Here is a 20,470-nt window from a genome sequence, read left to right on the forward strand (position 1 = left end):
TGGACAGTGACATTAGTTCAAGAGGGCCCAGGAAAAAACAACACTTAACTGTTAATAAGGAAGAAAACCATCAAGAACTAGAACAATAAGACTTAAATATTTTTTCTACTCTACTTTGCAGCTGGATTACAGCTTTTCATATTTGGAAAACATATGCAGTTGATCTGTGGGTAGAACCCTTCTCTCTTCCCCCCACCCCCTCCGCCCACCCCACTCCTGATCCAGCAGCTTAATGTTGGAGGACAGATATCGCTGGTTCAATTTCCTTGAAGTGGAATTAACATTTCCTCATGTGTGACCAGGCCACTTTTTAACAATGAGGTATAATTTGATACTAACCATTCCTGTTCCCTCTTGGGCTACGGGCTTGGTCGGTCGTGTGGGTAAAAACAATTCAACTTCCTGATAAAATCACACATACAAAAATTATTGCACTTAAAAACAACAACAACAAAAAACTCAGCCCAACCAGCCAAGGGCCAAGGAAACTCTTCGGAAGTGCTGTGCTTCCTGCCCTTTGCAGAGCGTCTGGACCTTTGTGGTGTTCAGTTGAATTTGGTCCGTTATTAAATGTCCAGAAGTAAAGGAGTCCAAAAGACACTGTAGGCTCTTTAAGGCTAAGTCTTCCCAGTGCTTCGGTGAGATAGATTATCTCCTTGGCCACAGACTACAAAGCAGGGGCCCTTCTTAGCAAAATGGCCAGCAGGGCCCCTAAAAAACTCTGGAAGCAAGGGAGGCATGTCCTGTCCTGTGGATGAAAGAGAGAGAGAGAGAGGGAGACAGTAAGCAGCTTGGCAGGGACAAGGCACACACTGACAGGTCGGGGGCTAGAAGTAGAGCATCTTCCTCCCGATTCCACTACTTGCTCTCTTCACACTCAACCCCATAGCCCATGTGGACACAGGCTTATCTGTGCATCTTTTTCCCTTTAAGTCCCTTTTGTGGATCTAAATATCTTTCCCTTTTTGGCAAATTTTTTTCTTAGTCTTTACCCTTCCTGCCTCCTTGGGCTTTCTATGTTTTAATAGATATAAAGGTAGAATACTAATCCTATCCTGCTATCCACTTATCCATATGCTATTTATCCTTCCATTTGAATCCTACAATGTACCCCTGTCCTCTCCCAACCCTGCGTATGGTCCCCCCACCTCACTGTACTCAGATACATTTCACACTGTTTACTGACTTGAATTGGCATATTGTTACTTCAGCTAAGAGTATAACACCTCCAAAATCAGATCTCCTGGTCAAAGTTGAGCACAAGGCATTGAATATGTTACTAATGTTTTCAGGAAGCTCTCAAGTAAGTGTTCACATAAGGGACGGAAGCAAGGCATTCCTTGACTTCACCATCCCGAGACTAGTGTTAATATTGTTTCTCTTCTTTGGGATGTGTACTCCAGCTCATATCTCCTTTGTAACCCCTTGTATGACCCTTGTAATCCATAAAATATTTGCACAAAATATTGAGATAAACAGAGCGGGAGGGTGGCATCCTGATATCTCAGGCACAGATCCAGTATCAGAACAATTGAAAGTTCCGGATGCAGGGAAGGAAGGTCAAATCATAATGAGTTGCCGAAGCTCCTGCCTGTCATCCCCTAACCAAGGTGCACTGAAGCTCTAAGATCTGTATGGTATTACTGTCTCCCTATAACCACATTTGGGGGGTCAGAATCAATACAACTGGTGACTGCTGCCTTCTGTTGTATCCCATCACGTCCCCTTCCATGGTTCGAAGACAGAGTGCCCACGATGGCCTCGTCTACTTACTGCTCTGGATTCTGAACTAGGACTTGCTAACATTTTCATAGATGACATCGCTGATGCAGAACTGCTGCTTCTTCTTCATCCACATCAGTTGCACACACTGATGGATAAAAATGTACTGCTCCTGGAGCAAAAGACCAAAGCAGGGTTCAGAGCAAGGTATTGTGCAAACACATGCAAAGAGTTAGTATTTTCATAGTACGGAAGGATTAGATACTATGATCTGATGTAAAAGGAAACAATATCCATTATTTATGAGATAATTTTATAACTAGAAAATCCAAGAGAATCGACTGTAAAAATATTTTGATTAATAATAGAGCTTAGGGGCGCCTGGGTGGCTCAGATGGTTAAGCGTCTGCCTTCGGCTCAGGTCATGATCCCAGGGTCCTGGGATCGAGTCCCACATTGGGCTCCCTGCTCCTTGGGAGCCTGCTTCTCCCTCTGCCTCTCTCTCTCTCTCTCTCTCTGTCTCTCATGAATAAATAAATAAAATCTTAAAAAAAAAATAATAGAGCTTAGGTCATCACAATGTAACGCTAAAGGCAATGACTATCCAATCAATAAATCATGGGCCTATTTTGAAAAAAAAAAATAGTGTATCATCTCATAATACACCAAAATGAATTCTGGGAAGTTTAACAAATTAAGCCATAAAATGGGGAAGGGGGGAAATACAGGTTAGTTTTTCTCTGATTACTTTTAGGAAGGACTTTCTAAACTTCAAAGCAATGTAATCACAAATGAAAATTTCAAACTACCGTTTTTAAAACAAAGTAAAATGAATAAAATAAAGGGTAAATTGGAAAATGGGAGGGAAAATTATTTTCTAAAATTATGACAAAATGTTGATACCACTTAAAAAAATTTATTCAGTATCAAGATCAGACTATTACCTTTAGAAATCAACAGCATGGGTACAAAAAAAGAAAAAAAGTCTACATTAAAACCCCTTGTTGGGATGCTTTACACTTTCCACAGAACAGAAACTAAAATACCCTGTTATACAATTAGTCACAAATCCAGTCCTCGAGTTTTTTGCCCATGCATGTGAGTATTGTCTAAAACGTGTCTTCTTTGTAGCAGCTCAGCCCTGCCACCACTGTGCTTGGCTGAGGTAACAACTCTGTTGTAACCTGTAGCTTCCCTGTCACGTCTCTGGCTCTCCGCTCCTGCTAAGCCTTGTTTCCTGGCAGTCATGAAAACCATCGCTTCTGCTGCTGCCGTAGCTACCACTGCTGCTGGAACCGCCACAGCCACCTGAGGGGTTTGGTGAAGTACTTGGCCTCCACCACCAAGGGGCCAGAGCATCAGCCTCCAAAATTTCCTCCTTTCATGGGTCCAAAATTTGAAGATTGATTGTTGTAGGTGTCCAAATCATGATAGCTTCTGCCTCCTCCAAAACTGCTTCCATCATTATCAATCCATGATAGCCATCCTCACCACCACCATATCCACCACCACCACCAAAGCCGCCTCACCGGTTTCCTCGTGACCAAAGTTGTCATTCCCACCAAACCCACCTCCACAACCACCACCAAAGTTTCCAGCCCTCTCTTGCTTAGCTAGGGCTTTCCTTACTTCACAGATGTGGACATTCATGGTACGGGATTTTTGAATGACACTCTTGTCTACAGAATCACGGTCATCAAATGTTACAAAAGCAAAGCCTCTCTTTTTGCCGCTGTCTCGGTCAGTCACGATTTCAACCGCTTCAATTTTCCCATACTGTTCGAAGTAATCTCTTAGATGATGTTCTTCGGAGTCTTCTTTAATGCCACCAACAAAAATCTTTTTCACAATTAAGTGGGCACCAGGTCTTTGAGAATCTTCTCTTGAGACAGTCCTCTTTGGTTGCACAACTCTTCCATCCACTTTGTGTGGCCTTGCATTCATGGCTGCATCCACTCCTCCACAGGGGCATATGTGACAAACCCAGAGCCTCTGGAGCGCTTGGTGTTTGGATCTCTCATGACCACACAGCCCGTGAGCTCATTTCTCATTGCTCAAAATGGCTCCTCAGACTCTCATCAGTTGTTTCAAAGCTCAAACCTCCAATGAAGAGCTTCCGCTCCTGTTCAGGCTCTTGGGAGACTGACTTAGATATAACGGCGGTGGGAAGGGAGACTTTAATGACGCTTACTCGGTGGGCATCCACGGGCAGGAAGGAGTAACCTAACGAATGCATCTCGATACCTTTATTTTTGTTTAAAATTCCTCCAGTCAGTAACACACACACTTAAACTGGCCAATAAAATATATCGGCAATTAGACCAAATATTCCCGGAAGGCAGGGACTATATCTTTTTATTCCTCATGCTTAGCCCTCAGTTTGTGCTTATGAAAGGTTTTCTGAAGTAAACTGAGGAAATATTAAAACAGACGCAAAAGACAGTGACATAATAAAAAATGTAAGTTGAAACAATTGTGTTTCATCCATGATATGAGCAAAGCTAAAGGAAAATGGTAACGCTCGAAGAGGAGTTTGTTAAAGCTGTCATTTTTATCTATCTTGGGTGGAGGTGTTATTACTAAGGTGCTAGTAAATGACCTTGTGTACACAGATAGTAAACAAGTGGAAAAGGATCCAATTTAATGTTCTATAAAAAGGAGAATGGTTTAAATAAGGCACAGCAGATCTATACTGAAATATTAGTGTCTTTAAAATGAGATTTATAGAGTTTTGGACAATTTGGGATGATATGTATAGCAAACTGTTAAGTGGAAAATTACAGTGTAAAGTTAGCATATGTACATATAGCATGTAAGCATAATAGTATAAAAGTTATACTTGAATGAAGATGGAGATGAAATACATCAAAATATTGAGGAAGCTGTCTTGGTGCCATGAAATCCAAGTAACTTCATGATCTTTCACCTTTTTTCTTTATTTCCTAGAGCTTCTCTGTAATACCATTAGAAATAACCTTGACACAAAATCCAGTCATTATAGTCAAAGGATTTAAGGGGTCTTTTGTATGACAACTTTATAAAGGTTAGGTTAATACTTAAAGGTTGATACCTCAGCCTAATCTGTATTTTTCAACAAGCTTTGAAGAAAATATATTCCCTTATTTTGTGATAGTATCACATCCGTAGCTGACTACCTCTTCTCATTATCACACATCACTCCATTGTTTCTGGTGTTATCAAGCACCGAGCTCGGTTCAGGCCAGAGAGTGCCTTGTTTTTCAGTTCAGAACGACTCGGTGGCCAAACTTTGTGTCACAAAGAAAAAAAAGTAGCTGAACCACAGGAAAAGTAAATGAGAGACTATTTACAGACATATCCTTGAGAGCCCCTGAGAAGTCTAAGCTGCTGATCAGGATGAGGGCTGCTCAAAGCAAAGCCCTAACTGACCTCCAGGGAAAGCCTATTAGAGGAAAACTAAACAAAACATTTGATAGAAATAGAAGAGAGCCCAGAAGAGGTGAATGCCACCCATATAGAGCGCTGTATGGTTTCAAAGTGTACAGAGGCCATAAGTGATCCAGGCCGACTCACAGCGTCTGGCCTGCGGACCCGGACTCTCTAACTACCCCTTGCTGCTCCTGTGGAGAGGTTCATACCATGTGCCAGTCAGTTGAGAAAAGGGAAGAGAACATGTCAAAATGCAGCCCATGCAGTGCGTTGCTGTGACCTGAAATGTGCATCTCAGGACAGGCTGTTTTAATCAGTTAGTCTTGCTATTTCTAGATTGGGGCAGGGTGGTAGAATTGAGATGACGGGGGGTAGAATCGAGGAGGTAGGAAAATTAGAAAACCGGCCATGGGAGGGGACCTGGTCCACAGCACACAGGTGGTTTATATAGAGAATCGGAAATCAGCTGGAGAATCACTCTGGCCTCTTGAAAATCGTTAGTGTCAAAGGAGTACTGTGGGATGAAAAAGCTGAAGAAAATAATTTGTTTATTCCACTCCTTACTTGTTAACATCAGTAAGGTCAAAGGCAGCAGGACTGGGGTATTATGATTGGGCTCGAGGAGGATGTTAGGAAAACCCTAACATTCAGAATCCAGGTTGAACCATGAAAAGCACAGGAACCAGGAAAATACGAAGGTAAACGGACAAGATGTTCCAGACATAACTAACAAAACAGACATAAATAAATAACTCGAGCTAGAGAGCCTCCACTGCAGAATCCCGAGGGAACTCAAGAGTGAAGCTGGAACGGTTGGAAAAAAATCAGTAACCTGTGGTGACCTCCGCCTCTTTTGCTGACTTTGAGTTTTCCCACCAGAGTTCAGGGAAGGGATATTGTACTTTAAAAAGACTGTTTCCCTGGAGATGGCAACTTAAAAATGCTGCCATAAACAAAGAAGCCAAACAACCAAAATTTGGGACCGGAAAGTTAGGGAGAACACAAAACACTTCCTCAGCTCTTCTGAGAGGCACACGGTGGCTGCTGTAGTTTGGTGTGATTACCACACTTGAGGAGAGATAATGGTGTTGAAAACTGGACGGAGGGTCTGCCATGTGTAGGTAGTTTTTTTTTTTTTTTTTTTTTTAAGATTGTATTCATCCATTTGACAGAGAGAGAGAGCACAAGTAGGGGGAGTGGGAGAAGGAGAAGCAGGCTCCCGCTGAGCAAGGAGCCCCACTCAGGGCTCGATCCCAGGACCCTGGGACCACGACCTGAGCAGAAGGCAGACGCTCAACAGACTGAGCCACCCAGGCGCCCCGTGTAGGTAGTTTTTTAAAAAAGGCATTAGGATTCTGTAATTGGGAAAGCCAAAGGCAACCAGGCTATAATCAAAGTCTGTAAAGTTATAAGAGGCATACATTAAGTCAGTGGGGCAGACAATTCATCACATCCAAAATAATTAAAATAAGGAGAGGCCCTTTGAAGGCTGGGGATTGATAGACATAATGGGGAGTTTTAACCACATATTAGGATGTCAGTTTACGGCAGTGAAGATCAAAAATATGGACTGATTCATAAAGCACTGTTTAATCACTAGGTAGTGGGCTTCTCTGGGAAAGCAGAACATTTTGAGCTTAGGCTAATGAGGTCATGTTAACGTCCCCACCGGCGTAATTCCAAGGCAGTAGGGCTGGGATGTGAGTGGGCTCCAGGAAGTGAGCAGACAAACACATCATCAATGGGACACCTGCATGTGAATGGGTCACTCTTTCCAAAGTGGTATGATCTTGCTGGAGCGCAGAAATAGATCCCTTGGGCTGGCTGTGTGGAGCCTTGGTCAGAGGGGAGTGGGGAAGCAGGAGAGAAAAGTAAAGGGGCGGGGGAGGGGGAACCAGAAGCGCAAACAGATAGCAGCCAATACTGCAGGCTCTTTGAGTTATGCTGACACCTAGTGGCGCTTAGTAGGAAAAGCATGGGGAAGACGAAGGCAGCGTTTAATCTCCTGGAAATTGAGTAAGAGGTCAGCCTAGGTTGTTTTCTACTCTGCAAGCGTTCCTCCCACACACACTCCTTGAGCAAAAAGGATTACTGTACGCTCGCAGCTGAGAAGTCGCAGGAGGGCATGGTGACGAGGATTATGAGCCAGCTATTGTGCGTAGGTTTAGGGGCTCACCCAGGTGCCCGCCCGCGGCTGCTCAGAGGCGGTGTGATGCTGTGTGTGGGCAGCAAGCAGCCCAGGGCTAACCACTCCGGCAGGAGTGCATTCTGAGGCTTCCAGGCAGGAGAGGACTCGGTGGGAGAGGAGGGAGAGGGAGCACGTAACACTGGTGGATATTTCTGGGGATGCTCCCGTGTTGTTACAGTGATAATTCCATTCCTTTAGATCAAGGGCACTGGCAGCACTGCTTGGATGGGAGCTGGAAATCCTTAAAATCATAAGGGGGGCAGAAAGCATAAATCCAACCCCTGATCATCATCCAAAGTGCATTGGGACAGAGAGTCACATGGAGGACGAACTAATGCCAAACTTATTGAATCAAATCTAGCATTTCAAATATAAATTAAATCACATCAGTTCCACAGCCTCCACTTGGTGGCATTTACCCAGATTGGCTGTCACCTTCACTGAACTCTCAGTCTGTTCAAAGAGGTTTTATTCTTTTTTTTTTTTTTAACAATTTTATGTTTTTTTTTTTTTTTTAAAGATTTTATTTATTTATTTGAGACTGAGAGAATGAGAGCACATGAGAGGGGGGAGGGCCAGAGGGAGAAGCAGGCTCCCTGCCGAGCAGGGAGCCCGATGCGGGACTCGATCCCGGGACTCCAGGATCATGACCTGAGCCGAAGGCAGTCGCTTAACCAACTGAGCCACCCAGGCGCCCTCGAGCGAGTATTCTTTTTTTTTTTTTTTTTTTTTAAGATTTTTTATTTATTTATCTGAGAGAGAGAATGGGAGACAGAGAGCATCAGAGGGGGAGGATCAGAGGGAGAAGCAGACTCCCCGCCGAGCAGGGAGCCCGATGCGGGACTCGATCCAGGGACTCCAGGATCATGACCTGAGCCGAAAGCAGTCGCCCAACCAACTGAGCCACCCAGGCGCCCCAAAGAGGTTTTATTCTATTATAGATAATATAGATACATCCATGTGCTCTGGGTTACTAAAGGACATATGAAACCACGTGCAAGTGCTATACACTGAATGGATTTCTAGAGGCTAAGATCTATTTTTTTTAATACCTTGAAGCAGTTTGAACATGCACACTGAGAAACTGGGAAGAGCAGAGGCAGAAAAATAAAAACTGAGACACCTGTTTTGAAACATGAGACTGAATCATGGGAAGTTTCTCAGTCCAGGGCACATTTGAAAATGCGTTTTGAGTCCGTTCCTACCTCTGTCTGCACCATAGACATCCGGTAGGATCGCATCTCGGACACCAGCCCTAAGATGTCGACAAACTCATGATCCCGAATGTGCTGCAAGAGCCTGTCCAGGGCAACGAATGTTCCCGTCCGGCCGACTCCAGCACTGCAAAAGAGTGTTTGGACAGCATATTCCTCAGACAGTCCTTTTACACGGTTGCAAACACATGGGCCGCTAGAAAACCCCCCAAACTACAGGTAGCACCACTCAGAAAAAAAGAAGAAATACTCCTGACAATATTTTCCTGATTTTGAAGTACATGATTGCGGTTGGTATTTTTTTTTTTTTCGTTTTTAAAGATTTTATTTATTTATTTATTTGAGAGTGAGAACACAAGTGGGGAGGGCCAGAGGCAGAGGGAGAAGCAGACTCCCCGCTGAGCAGGGAGCCCGATGCGGGTTCGATCCCGGGACTCCAGGATCATGACCTGAGCCGAAGGCAGTCGCTTAACCGACTGAGCCACCCAGGCGCCCTATTTATTCATTTATTTGAGAGAGTGAGAGAGAGAGAGAGAGAGCACATGAGAGGGGGGAGGGTCAGAGGGAGAAGCAGACTCCCCGCCGAGCAGGGAGCCCGATGCGGGACTCGATCCCGGGACTCCAGGATCATGACCTGAGCCGAAGGCAGTCGCTTAACCGACTGAGTCTTTCAGTGTCACGTTTCTGACTCACCCTGCTGCCTCCCTCAAAGAGGTGCACGGGTGCACAGCCTTAGCCCCACCCCGGTCCAGCCACAGGGCACCCTGCTTCCTGAGGAAGGTAAGGATTCCAGAGGGAGCCGGCTGGAGAGTCGCTTCCTGCTCTCAGCGGATACACAGAAAACAAATCCAGTTTTCTGTGTAGCCTCAGAGTTCGGTGCACACCCCCTGCTGGAAAGTCGGCTCGAGAGGCCACACACTAGTTCTAGCTCTGGGGCTGCAGCCATTTGCAGGCGGGCAATAATATTTATATTATTCAGGGCTGTGATGAGCTATTTTTAATCTGACTTTGTATTTGGCCATGTTATAAGCCACTCAGAATCACTGAGAGGCTAGGGTACTATCCCACAGCACCTAAAGGCAAGGATTTGAGCCCTAATCCCTCCCCATGCTAGCTGCCTGAGTTTGTGTGAATCCCTTTACCTCCCCTCTTCTCAGTTTGTTTTTCATCTGAAAATGAGAATAATAACATCTACCTCATAGGCTATGGGAGATAAGAAAAGCCATAATATAAGTAAATCATGTATCAGGTAAGATATCAATTGTAAATTTTAAAAAAAGGCATAGTTTACATAATGGCAAATTCAGTGTGACGGGGTATATGGAACGGTGGGCTCTTTGCTTGGAAAACAGAGCCCGTGGGACCCTAACAGAAGATAAGGCTGATGAGGTTACCTGCAGTGCACGATCATGGGGCCTTTGCTCTTGGTAGCTTGCTGTCGAACCACGTGTACAAACTGCAGGATGCTCTCCGCAGCATTTGCCGTGGGCACCCCGTGATCAGGCCACGCCGTGTAGTTGAAATGCATCACATCCTGCATCTCATCAGCCTTTAGGGGAAAAAGCCAACACAAGCATGAATGTCTCAGTGCGCCGGCCCGATGGCCTAGGCCTCCACGGCAGCTCACAGGTTAATGGCTTCAGACGTTCAAGCCACGTTCCCCCCTGGCCAGTCCCCTTCCTTTCCCAGCTCTGAGGATGGTGTCTGGCCCAAAGCAGGCCCTGAAAAAAAAAATACTAATTGTGTAAAACTTCGAAGAGTAGGATAAATGGGCGAATCTATGCCTTTGTAGAGATAAGAGCTCAAGCCGATCAGGGTGTGCCTCCTGGCTCGGCCACTTGGCAGTTACATCAGCGTTGGTCCAGGAATCCCATGGAAGGTGCTGTTGGTTCCTGCCTGCCCCCGGGTCCCCTTTGCCAGGCTGATGCACCCCCTTTCCAGCGGCTGCTAACAGCATGTGGCTGTGTCCTCCTCATAGCTGTCCTCCAGAGAGGGAACTGCCTGCCTTTCTGGAGCGTGCCCGAGGGGATGTGTTCTCCTGATGAGGGCAGTGCGTAGCTAAGGAATGACGGATCCTGGGGTACAAATGCCTGCCCCCTTACGTCAGGGGGCACAGCTAACAGCACAGTGCCATTCACTGCCCCGGCCATCTCCGTGGGACCCAGCCGAGGCCAGAATTCAGCGGAACCCACAGCTGCGTGTAGCTCCTTCCCTGCCCTGGCCTATCCTGATTCCCTTGTTCCCTTAGAGATTTGACCCAAGACTGTACTTTCAAAAAGTCACCAATATGACAATCCCTGTCTTGTGCTCTGACCCAAGACAGACTTGCTGAACATGTTTTCTCATGCTTAAAATGAGCCCTTTTAGATGTTATAGGATAAAATAACCCATCACAAGGGTGGTTGTGAGGATTCAGTGTGCTCATGTCTGTGAAGGATGGGACCTGGTAGATATGGTCATCACTACTACCTAATTACCACCACTCTCTCCCAGCTCAGTGCAGGCTTATGGTTGGTTCTGGGAATCCCCGTGGGTCGGTATGTTTTGTATATTTATCTCATTCATATTGACGCATATGTCAAATGTGTTCTTGTCCCCTCTGAACTGAGAATTATCAGTTAGGGTGTGGGCCTTCAAGATTCACTCTTTTTTTCTTTCTTCTTTCTTTCTTTCTTTCTTTCTTTTTAAGATTTATTTATTTGAGAGAATGTAAGGGAGAGGGGCAGGGAGAAGGAGAGTCTCAAGCAGATGCCACACTGAGCACAGAGCCCCATGCGGGGCTCGATCTCACGGCCCTGAGGTCATGACCTGAGCCAAAACCAAGAGTCGGATGCTTAACCAACTGCACCACCCAGGCGCCCCAAGACTCACTCTTTTTAGTCTCTACTAATTTGTAAGCATAAAGATTTATTCTGTTCTTATTATCAACTATCAGAAATAGTCCAAATCCAGGCCTCACAAAGATCTAATTCATCCCCTTCCCTCAAACTTGCTAAGAGCCTAGAATGCGCTCGGTGAATGGAATACTGTATCATAATTTCGAAGAATTTGGCCTGGTTATGAAACTAAAGCCAGGTTCAGGTATTGAAGAGAAATGAATTCCAAAGAGTCAGTGGCCTTGGGTGGAGTAAAATTTGTATAAATATAAGTAAATGCATAAACAAAGCATATACGTAAATACGTGATAAGATACATAATAAGATCTGTGTAAACATAAGTAAATCAGCACTTCGACTGGACCCCCTGTCCCCTAGGCACTCAAGGCTATCCACTCCCAGCCACATGCAGTGCCTCCCTCACTGCCTTCAAGGGCTCTTTCTTAGACACATGGAGCATGGGTGCAAAAGTCTGCAAAGATGCTGGCGATTCTCACTGCTGTTTTCAGGAGGTACGGCAAGGAAGTAACCCAAGCATAATAAATTGTGCAGAATGATTCCATTACTCAGCACCATGAGGATTTAAGCATACTCAATCACTAGATAACTTTGGTTGCCCAGAAAAGCTCACAAAAAATGTTAACTCTTTTCCAAGGCTGATTACAGGCTTTGCTCAAAGACTTGTACATGGTAGGCAATACATATGTGTGTATAGATATATATACATATATATAATTGATCTGAAAATGTATCCAGCTAAAATATGCAAAGTGGTTCAAAACTGGGAAACACTTAAATTGTCATTAGTCTCTATCAGGGTGATCCCTGTCAGCTGAATAGCAAGGCACGCGTCGATGGGAACAAACATATTTTTGCTGGTTTCAGTCTCCAGTTCCTACGCAGTTCAGGCCAAGTTTTCAAGCCCTGGAAGGCGGCAAATTATGTGTTATGGTCATTTTCCTCCTTTCTTATTAAATGAGAAAACCATCCTTGTTCATCTTAGCCATTTCAAAATTTCTCTTACCCCGATGTCCTCATTCATGTACTTTTATCTGGTTGTACTCTGAAAGCTCCCATATATCAATATGGAAGGAATAAAGAAGAGTGTGAGCAAAAATTGAAACAAATAGAAAAACATGCGCATGAGCACAGCACAATATTCTTTCGCAATACAACCTTCATCCAGGAAGCATAAAACTTAGATTTGGTTTATGGCCAAAAGGGGGCACTCTAGGACCGAATGCTTGTGACTACTGAATAGGCATCTTACCAGAACATACTATTATTCAATGTTTTATTTCAGTGTTTCGAGCCCTTGACACGATTATCATTGAAAGATAGGTCACGGGCGCCTGGGTGGCTCAGTTGGTTAAGCGACTGCCTTCGGCTCAGGTCATGATCCTGGAGTCCCGGGATCGAGTCCCGCATCCGGCTCCCTGCTCAGCGGGGGGGGTCTGCTTCTCCCTCTGACCCTCCCCCACTCATGTGCTCTCTCTCTCTCTCTCTCTCTCTCTCATTCTCGCTCTCTCAAATAAATAAATAAATCTTTAAAAAAAGAAAGAAAGAAAGATAGGTCAGCATTTAAGACCAAGGACGAGAAGCATAGGACTGACCAGACACTGCTCTATGTGACTCTTCTCTGTCAAGGAAACAGGCGTGGAACAGACCCTATTTTGTGCTCCGCAGTCTCTTTTCTCCTGAATGCAAACTCAGGGAATTATTTGTTCTACGTTTACCCAGCAGTTTACACTGGCTTTCCGGCTGAAACAGCCAAGAAACAAAGCTGGATTCAAACGGCATTCGGGCTGTCAAATATTTTCCCTGAGGAACGTCTGTGAGATTTCCAAGTGTTTTATTATTTTTGAAATCGTTCATTCATTCACTCATTTATTCATCCCACAAAGATTTTATAAATGGCAAAGGGTTGCGATTACAAAGCTTATTACAACAGGGTACGTGCTTCCCAACTCACAGCACGCTGGGGGAAGAGGACATGAAGAGAGACAGTTATAAGCATCTCTGGTGTCCTGTGATAGAATAATCTAGATGAGACTAGAGCAGAGGGGGAAGGAATAAAGCTGTCTGGAGACTAGGGAAAAAAGCTTAACAAAGGAGGTGACCTTTGAATTGAAACTCTGAGGGGGAAGTGTTTAGGGAACAGGCAGACATGGCCATTTCAAAAGTATGGAACAGCGCAAAGCAACAGTCTGCTAAGGATTTGCCTAAATTCCCCTGTAGCAAAAACCGTTTTGTTAACTACCAGTGATTAAGAAGTGATTAAACTTGCAAATATCAATAAATGACGAATTAATGAGTACTTCTGCTGTATTGATACGGACAATCTTTGTTTCCATTGTCCACATTAAGGGTCAGCAGATGTTTTCTGTGAAGGGCAGACAGTAAATATTTTAGGTGTTATGGGTCATAGGGTCTCTGTTGCAACTACTAGAGCTTGATGTAGCACAAAAATGCTCATCGGTGACATGTAAGCAAATGTGTGTGTGGCTCTGTCTCAATAAAATGGTATTTGTGGACACTGAAATGTGAATTTCATATGATTTCCATATTTTGTGAGAAATATTATTTTTCTTTTTTTTTTTCCACCCACTTAAAAATTAAAACTCATTCTTGGCTCACAGGCTTTACAAAACAAGCAGTGGTCCATCGGTCCACAGCCCAGTCTACCATCCCCTGACGTATACGTTTAGGAAGTGCTATTTCTAAGCAGAGAACATTGCAATGAGAATGTTCCTATTCAATGTTGTCCTCAACAGAGAGCATGTTCAAGTGACTACTAGTAAAAATGCCCTCCCCTCTTCTGGGACTACCATGTGTGAAGAAGGCAACAGGGTGACTGGTTGTTGTCGGCCCCTAAGCAGCACATAAACATTCAGCATAAGCTCAAAGGTTAATCATCAGAGAGGTAGCAGGTCCGGGAAAAGGAGACTTTTCCTGGACATGCTAATATTCAGAAATCAATAGCATTTTAAAAGAGGTATGGAACCATGGTTAAAAAGGCCTGAAGTAGCTTTGACATAGTAAAAACCAAACCAGAACAAAAATAAGGAAAAAAGCCAAACAAAACCAAACCCAAACTACTAAGTTATGGTCTAAGTGTTTAAAGTTTAAGTGTGTCTTATATATCCTAATTATTCGCACATGGAATTTAGTGTAAGTACTGAGAACTTCTCTCCTCAGTCATAACTGGTGAGCGGGTGATTCCCCGAGTCTCCTCTTGCCCTGGGCTAAACTGAGATGGAACCATGAGGACTTTTCATCCCATCTCTTCGGGCTCTCCAGGCCAACCATTTCATCCACACCATTGTGGATGAAATGGGAAACAAATACATTCAGAAAGTGGGATTTATCTCTTTATCTCTTGAAGAAAGCACTGTTGCAAAGCCTGAAGAGCTCACAGTCTGAGGTGACGGTGGGTTGGCCTCTGACACGTGGGTGTCCCCTCAGCATGAGGACCTGAAAAACGTGCTTCGTGACTTACATAGTTGATCCGGAAGTGTCTGCAGGCCCAGTCATCCCTCTCTTCCTCCGAGATCATCTCCACGGTGATGTCTCCGTAAGCTATGGGTTCTTCCGTGAACGGCCAGTAATGGTCACATTTCACCTGAGGGGACAATGGCACAACCTTTTAAAACAAACAGGCTATGGAAGAAAGAGTCTGTGCTCACTTAGGGAAAACAGAAGTCCTTGCCTCTGAAGGACTGTATCGTACTATTGTGAGGAGGAAAAATGGAGCAAGTGGAAGTTTCTGGTATACAGTAAGCACTCAAGCCATGACCATGGCTAGTACGGGTTGTGCTGCCAGTGGGGACAGCCCTCTTGGGCACTTACCCTTCTTTTCTCGTTACACTGCGTGAGCATGACAATGATCTGGGACTTCTGTTGTAGAACCATCTTCCAAAAGTCATTTCTGGTCTCAGGCAGTGGTCCCTGTGTGGCAATATACTCCTGGGGTGAGTTGTATCCCTGAAAGATGAAGTCACCAAGTTGTCACCTAAGGAGCCCCAGTCAACACCAAATGCTGGTCCACATGAAAGAGGAAAACCTGAGAATTTACTGGGGGATGAGCCTGGCAAAGGATCACATACCTGGGTCGTATTCTTTCCCTTTTACATAAAGAGGTAGTCAGAGTAACAGACCCGTGTAGGTCAGCGTGATTGTAAGCCTTGTTCTCACACCTTTTTAATGAGAACAGCCACTATTTTTGAAGAACAGGGGCTCAGGTGGAGCCCTTTGAGTTGAGTTGCCGAAACCGAAAGCTAAACCCGACACAGATGATCTTTAGTGTAATTATTTACTTTCACTTTCACCAGCTTTTACAAAGAAATCCGAACATTACTCATCTAGGGGCTTTTCCCCCCATTCCTTATTCTGAAGAGGAATAATGGGAAGTGTTCCTGAGAGTCGGGTGGCTAGGTGGAGAATGGCTCTCTTTACAACTGTTGGATGCATCCCCGGAGCCTGAATTGTCCTCCTCTGGCTGAGCTAGAATTTGGATGCCTGGTTAAAAAAAAATTTTTTTTTTACTGTGTTTTACTCACAGGAATGTAGTTGGCATTGATATAGTCCGTGCCTTCCTCTTCATTCATGGAGACTAATCTCACTCGGCTAAAGTCATCTGTAAAGAACGAGAAGAAAAGAAATATTAAAAATGTGAGCAGAAAGAATTGTCTTGACCTTCTCTAACCAAACAGCAAGTCAGATCAGCCCGTGACAGAGTAGGTCGAGTTTATTTTAGCCTGATATTTCAGCCACACCTCAATCTTTGTTTCTTGTTTAAACAAATATAGAAACACATCTCAATCACCATTTCCCCTCCATCAGCTCCCCTGTGCTTGTCTCAAGCTTGTGGGGTCATTGTCCAGGACATTTAGAGGAACTAAAGTATCTGGTGGGTTGTATGGAAGGCTAGAAGATATAGCCTAAATCCATGAATTCCATGTCACCTAGCACATCCAGAAAATCCACTACCTTTGGGAAATCTAGAGAAGATGGAGTTGCACAGACTTTGTGTAAACAGATTTCAGATGAGAAAAGTACATTCTGGAATGTGTACAGATGAAAAGTGTTATAATGATGACACTATGCAGTTTTATTAAGAAGGCCGATCAAGGAGAAAGTTCTCCTTCTAGAGCTTTTTCAGCTCCCCTCCTCCCCCTTCTCCATTTCTCCCAGCACTACCCGCCCCCCTGACCTCTATCCACTGTGGCAGAGAAGAAAGTTAAATTTATATTGGAATGTATTTTATTTGTCCGTTAAATGCTTCATATTACTTTTTTCTCGAATGTTGCTTTTATTACAAAATGCTAAGCAACAAGAGAACCTACCAGAAGTAAGAAAGAGGAGGCATTTTAGTACATTGCACTCCTTCCCTTGTCAGGGAGTTGACTGAAAATAGTTTATGAGAGCTCAGATTATCTTATCCTAATTTGGCTAAGATTTCTGATCTCTGAAGAGCCAAATGGCCAGTCTTTCCTGATCACCAGACACAATTCAGTTGAAAGCAAAGAAGTTCAGTATTCCTACATAGGATGGTACCCTATGTTATTTAATAACATCAAAGCATGAATGGGACCAATGCAATAGCAGAGATGGCCTTGAGGATCCAGACCGCAGCTGGGCTTGGCCAGAGATTGGGGAAAATGATGAATCTGCAGTAACAGTCTGTCAGCCTTTGAGAGACGTGAACAGGATAGGCTCTAGTGAGAATCTTACACGGTAGGATGTTTGTGTAACGATTTTTACATCGGTTCAGTGGAAGGTCTGCCGCAAAGTGGGGGATGTCCAGTCCAATCAATTTCAACTCCTGTAAATGACAAGAGAATAGAGTTGAGATTTCAGTAGTTGGTGTGGATTGGATTATTGTTCACACTGTATTTTTCCTCACTCCCTGCCTGTAATAGAATTATCACACCCCATCTTCCACATGATGTTCCCGTTGCTCCCTTTTGGGACAGAGTGCACTTCTCCACTCCACTCTTCTCAACTTTCTTTGGCCAATGAACTTGGGTAGCAATCATTCTGATCAGAAGCTTTAAGTGTGCTTGCTCAGTTTGGTTTTCCTTTCATCTGCCATGAAAAGAACATGCTCAGGGAGGCTGCTGGCTCCAGAATGAGGAGATGCTTAGAACAGACCTGACTCTGTCCTACAGACCCTTGAAGGAGGAAAAGAAATAAATGTTGTCGCTGCTCATTGAGATTTTGAGATTAACCCTATAGGATGCTTCTATAGCATTATTGCAGGAATAGGGCTAATATAATACATAAATACCCTGGATAGCTTAGTGATCACATGGAGAAGGTAAGAATTATGTGTATCACCCAAGGTATGGAAAATTTGAAAACAGAGACACATTTCAGGTTTTTGGAGGTCTATGTTAACTGAAATGTACGCAATATGTGTAAACATTTCTATTCTATGGGGAAATGTAGGTGTTTGTCCTACAGGCAATAGGCCTTAGAGAAAGTAGTAAGAGAGTGAAAACAAGTGGGGAATATTCCCCATGTTACAAGAAGTAAGATCCACAGGCACTAAGTATCTGGTAATAAATTGGAGAGTGAAGATGAATCAGTAGTGGGCAGGCAAACCTTTCAGTGAAAATAGGAACAACCAAATATCTGCCTGTATGTACATATCAGTACTGCTATAAAACCTATAATCCAATTGCATTGGTAGGGCAATTTTTATATAAACAGACAACCATCACACTTCAACAAGATTATGTGATGGGCTAGGGGGGCTTCTAAGTGTTCATCTCATGTGTCTTCTAGGAAACAAGCTGGTATGGTCAGGCCACCTGGATTTCCCAGGAGGTATCATTGATGGTGTGGTCGGTGTGAATAGCTCCCTGGAGTTGGGCAGTGCACAACCAGTGCAGCAGATCTGGTTATGTTCCTGTACAAAGTTCAGGGAAATACTAGTAAACAGCATATACAGCCATCTACAGATGGAATGATCTATAGAGTACGCACTTCTCTGTGAGACTACTAGCTGAGGCTGTAATTGTTTTTACTCAGATAGGACATTAATGTTGTGCTCACATTTCACTCTTCATAATTCCTCCCAATTTTTACTCCATCGAATCATAATCGAGAGGAATACATAGCTGGGGGTAGAGTTTGGGAGCATCTTTGAAAGACTTTTTTTTTTTTTTTTTTTAAGATTTTATTTATTTGACAGAGAGAAAGACAGCCAGAGAGGGAACACAAGCAGGGGGAGTGGGAGAGGGAGAAGCAGGCTCCTGGCCGAGCAGGGAGCCCAATGCGGGGCTCGATCCCAGGACCCTGGGATCATGACCCGAGCCGAAGGCAGACGCTTAACGACTGAGCCACCCAGGTGCCCCTCTTTGAAAGACTTTTGAAGGGGGCTGGAGACATTGGTGATGTTTTGAGAGACCAAACAGGCACATCTCTTTCATGGCCTTTCTAACTTGATATAAGCATTCTTTGCAAAGCATATGTTTTAAAGAGACCAAGTTCTTGAGTCTTCTCTTGTTTCCACATAGAAGTTCCTTGACAACTAACTGGGATGCAACGCTGTGGTCCACACGGATGGACTCACTCGAATCACTCAGATCTCTCTCCTCCTTCCATTCTGCAACACTTTGGGCTTTTTAAGATCATGAAATCCCAAGCTCTGGGGCCCAAGTGGAAGCCAACCTTAAAGACAAGCTATGCTGACTTTGATCCTCAATTCACAAAGGGAGTTTTTCTGTTTCAGGCAAAATCCTTGCTTGCTAAATGCCTTTAACCAGAAGCATGTCACTGTCACTTTATAAGTGGTTTTTTCGTTTGAAAGGGTTTTCAAAGACTGACTACATTGTTCTTATAAGTAACAAAGTTTATTTTTAGCAAACTTCAACCAAATCAGTGTTATTTTTAGGTTAGTTCCTCTCGGAAGCTAGACGCTAATTTAAATGATGCTCCCATTGCTTAAAATATTTTGGAAGTCTACCTCCTTTAGAGAGTGTCTCTAGAGATAGTTGGTCAAAACATCTGGCTTCTTTTGGTGTACCACTCCTTAACTGTAGGGTCTTGGAAAAGTAGTTCAACTCTTGGTAACATCAGTTTAGTTATCTGTAAGATAAGGCTAACAACATTTCCATCCCTCAGTCACGTATAGTGACCCTCCAAGGAAACGATTAAACTCAACAAATATGAATACAGCACTATTGATGATGGCGATGAAATGCTTCTGTTCGGATTCTTTGTTTTGCTTTGCCTGGATGCATAACTTCTCCCTCCTCTGCCATTGGCACTAACAGACCGACAACTTTCCCCACAAATGCCCCGCTTTGAGGACAGGCTGAGGAGCCACAGGAAGAGGCCTCGGTGATGAAAGAAAAGTGTGGAAACAGATTGGAGCTGGGAGCTGGAGCACATATGGAAGCTGACTAACTGACAGAACTTTAATTGTGTGTTGCCTCCCTGCTGTAAATGCCCTAAGCTGATAAGAGAGGTTTAACTGGCTGAACACTGTAAACATAAATTGCCAAGGCTGAACCACGGCAGAGCGGGAACGGCGGATGTACACAAAATGCTCTGCAATCTTTTGTAATTTAGCCTGTCGCTCAGTGGGAAATCAAATACTAAGTTTCCGGATCAGTAGCTTTGCAGTTGTTCTCTTTCCAGCCATATGGAAACTCCAGAGGCTTAAATCTTCATAAAGGCAAAGGACGAGGTGATGGCCTGAAACTGACATAAATCATTTTTGAATTTTCAGTTTTGTTTCTATTATGATTTATCACTCTGTGTGTTTTTCCCTGGGCCACGGAGTCATCCACAGCGGGATGAGTGGTGGCTCCCCAAAAGATGTGTCCACATGCTAACCCGCAGAACCTGTGAATGTGGCCTTATTAAAAAAGAGGCTTTGCAGACGTAATTAAGTTAAGGATCATAAGATGAGATTATTCTGTATTATCTGGGTGGGTCCTGTATCTAAGAACACGTGTCTTTCTAAGAGAGAGACGAGAAGGCCATATAAAGACAGAGAAATAGATTGGAGTCATGCAGCTGTAAGCCAGGAGCACCTGGAGCCTCCAGAA

General features: G+C 44.0%; 1 protein-coding gene across 1 annotated transcript in view; it reads right to left on the minus strand.

Moving 5' to 3' along the window:
- Positions 1–203: 203 nt before the first annotated feature.
- The window catches only part of LOC118025622 (receptor-type tyrosine-protein phosphatase O), a 48,474-nt gene continuing 28,207 nt past the window's right edge, over positions 204–20,470 (minus strand). The window contains exons 7-14 of the mRNA XM_035028153.1: positions 17,142–17,232; positions 15,968–16,044; positions 15,258–15,392; positions 14,908–15,030; positions 9,927–10,081; positions 8,524–8,659; positions 1,774–1,894; positions 204–748 (exon numbers count right to left, since the gene is read on the minus strand). Of these exons, the coding sequence (XP_034884044.1) occupies positions 1,790–1,894; positions 8,524–8,659; positions 9,927–10,081; positions 14,908–15,030; positions 15,258–15,392; positions 15,968–16,044; positions 17,142–17,232 (822 nt within the window). The 3' untranslated portion in view covers positions 204–748; positions 1,774–1,789. The remainder of the gene's footprint in view (positions 749–1,773; positions 1,895–8,523; positions 8,660–9,926; positions 10,082–14,907; positions 15,031–15,257; positions 15,393–15,967; positions 16,045–17,141; positions 17,233–20,470) is intronic.

This window comes from Mirounga leonina, unplaced genomic scaffold, assembly GCF_011800145.1.
Source record: "Mirounga leonina isolate KUSES-001 unplaced genomic scaffold, KU_Mleo_1.0 Mir_201, whole genome shotgun sequence".
In the NCBI taxonomy this organism is placed as follows: domain Eukaryota; kingdom Metazoa; phylum Chordata; class Mammalia; order Carnivora; family Phocidae; genus Mirounga; species Mirounga leonina.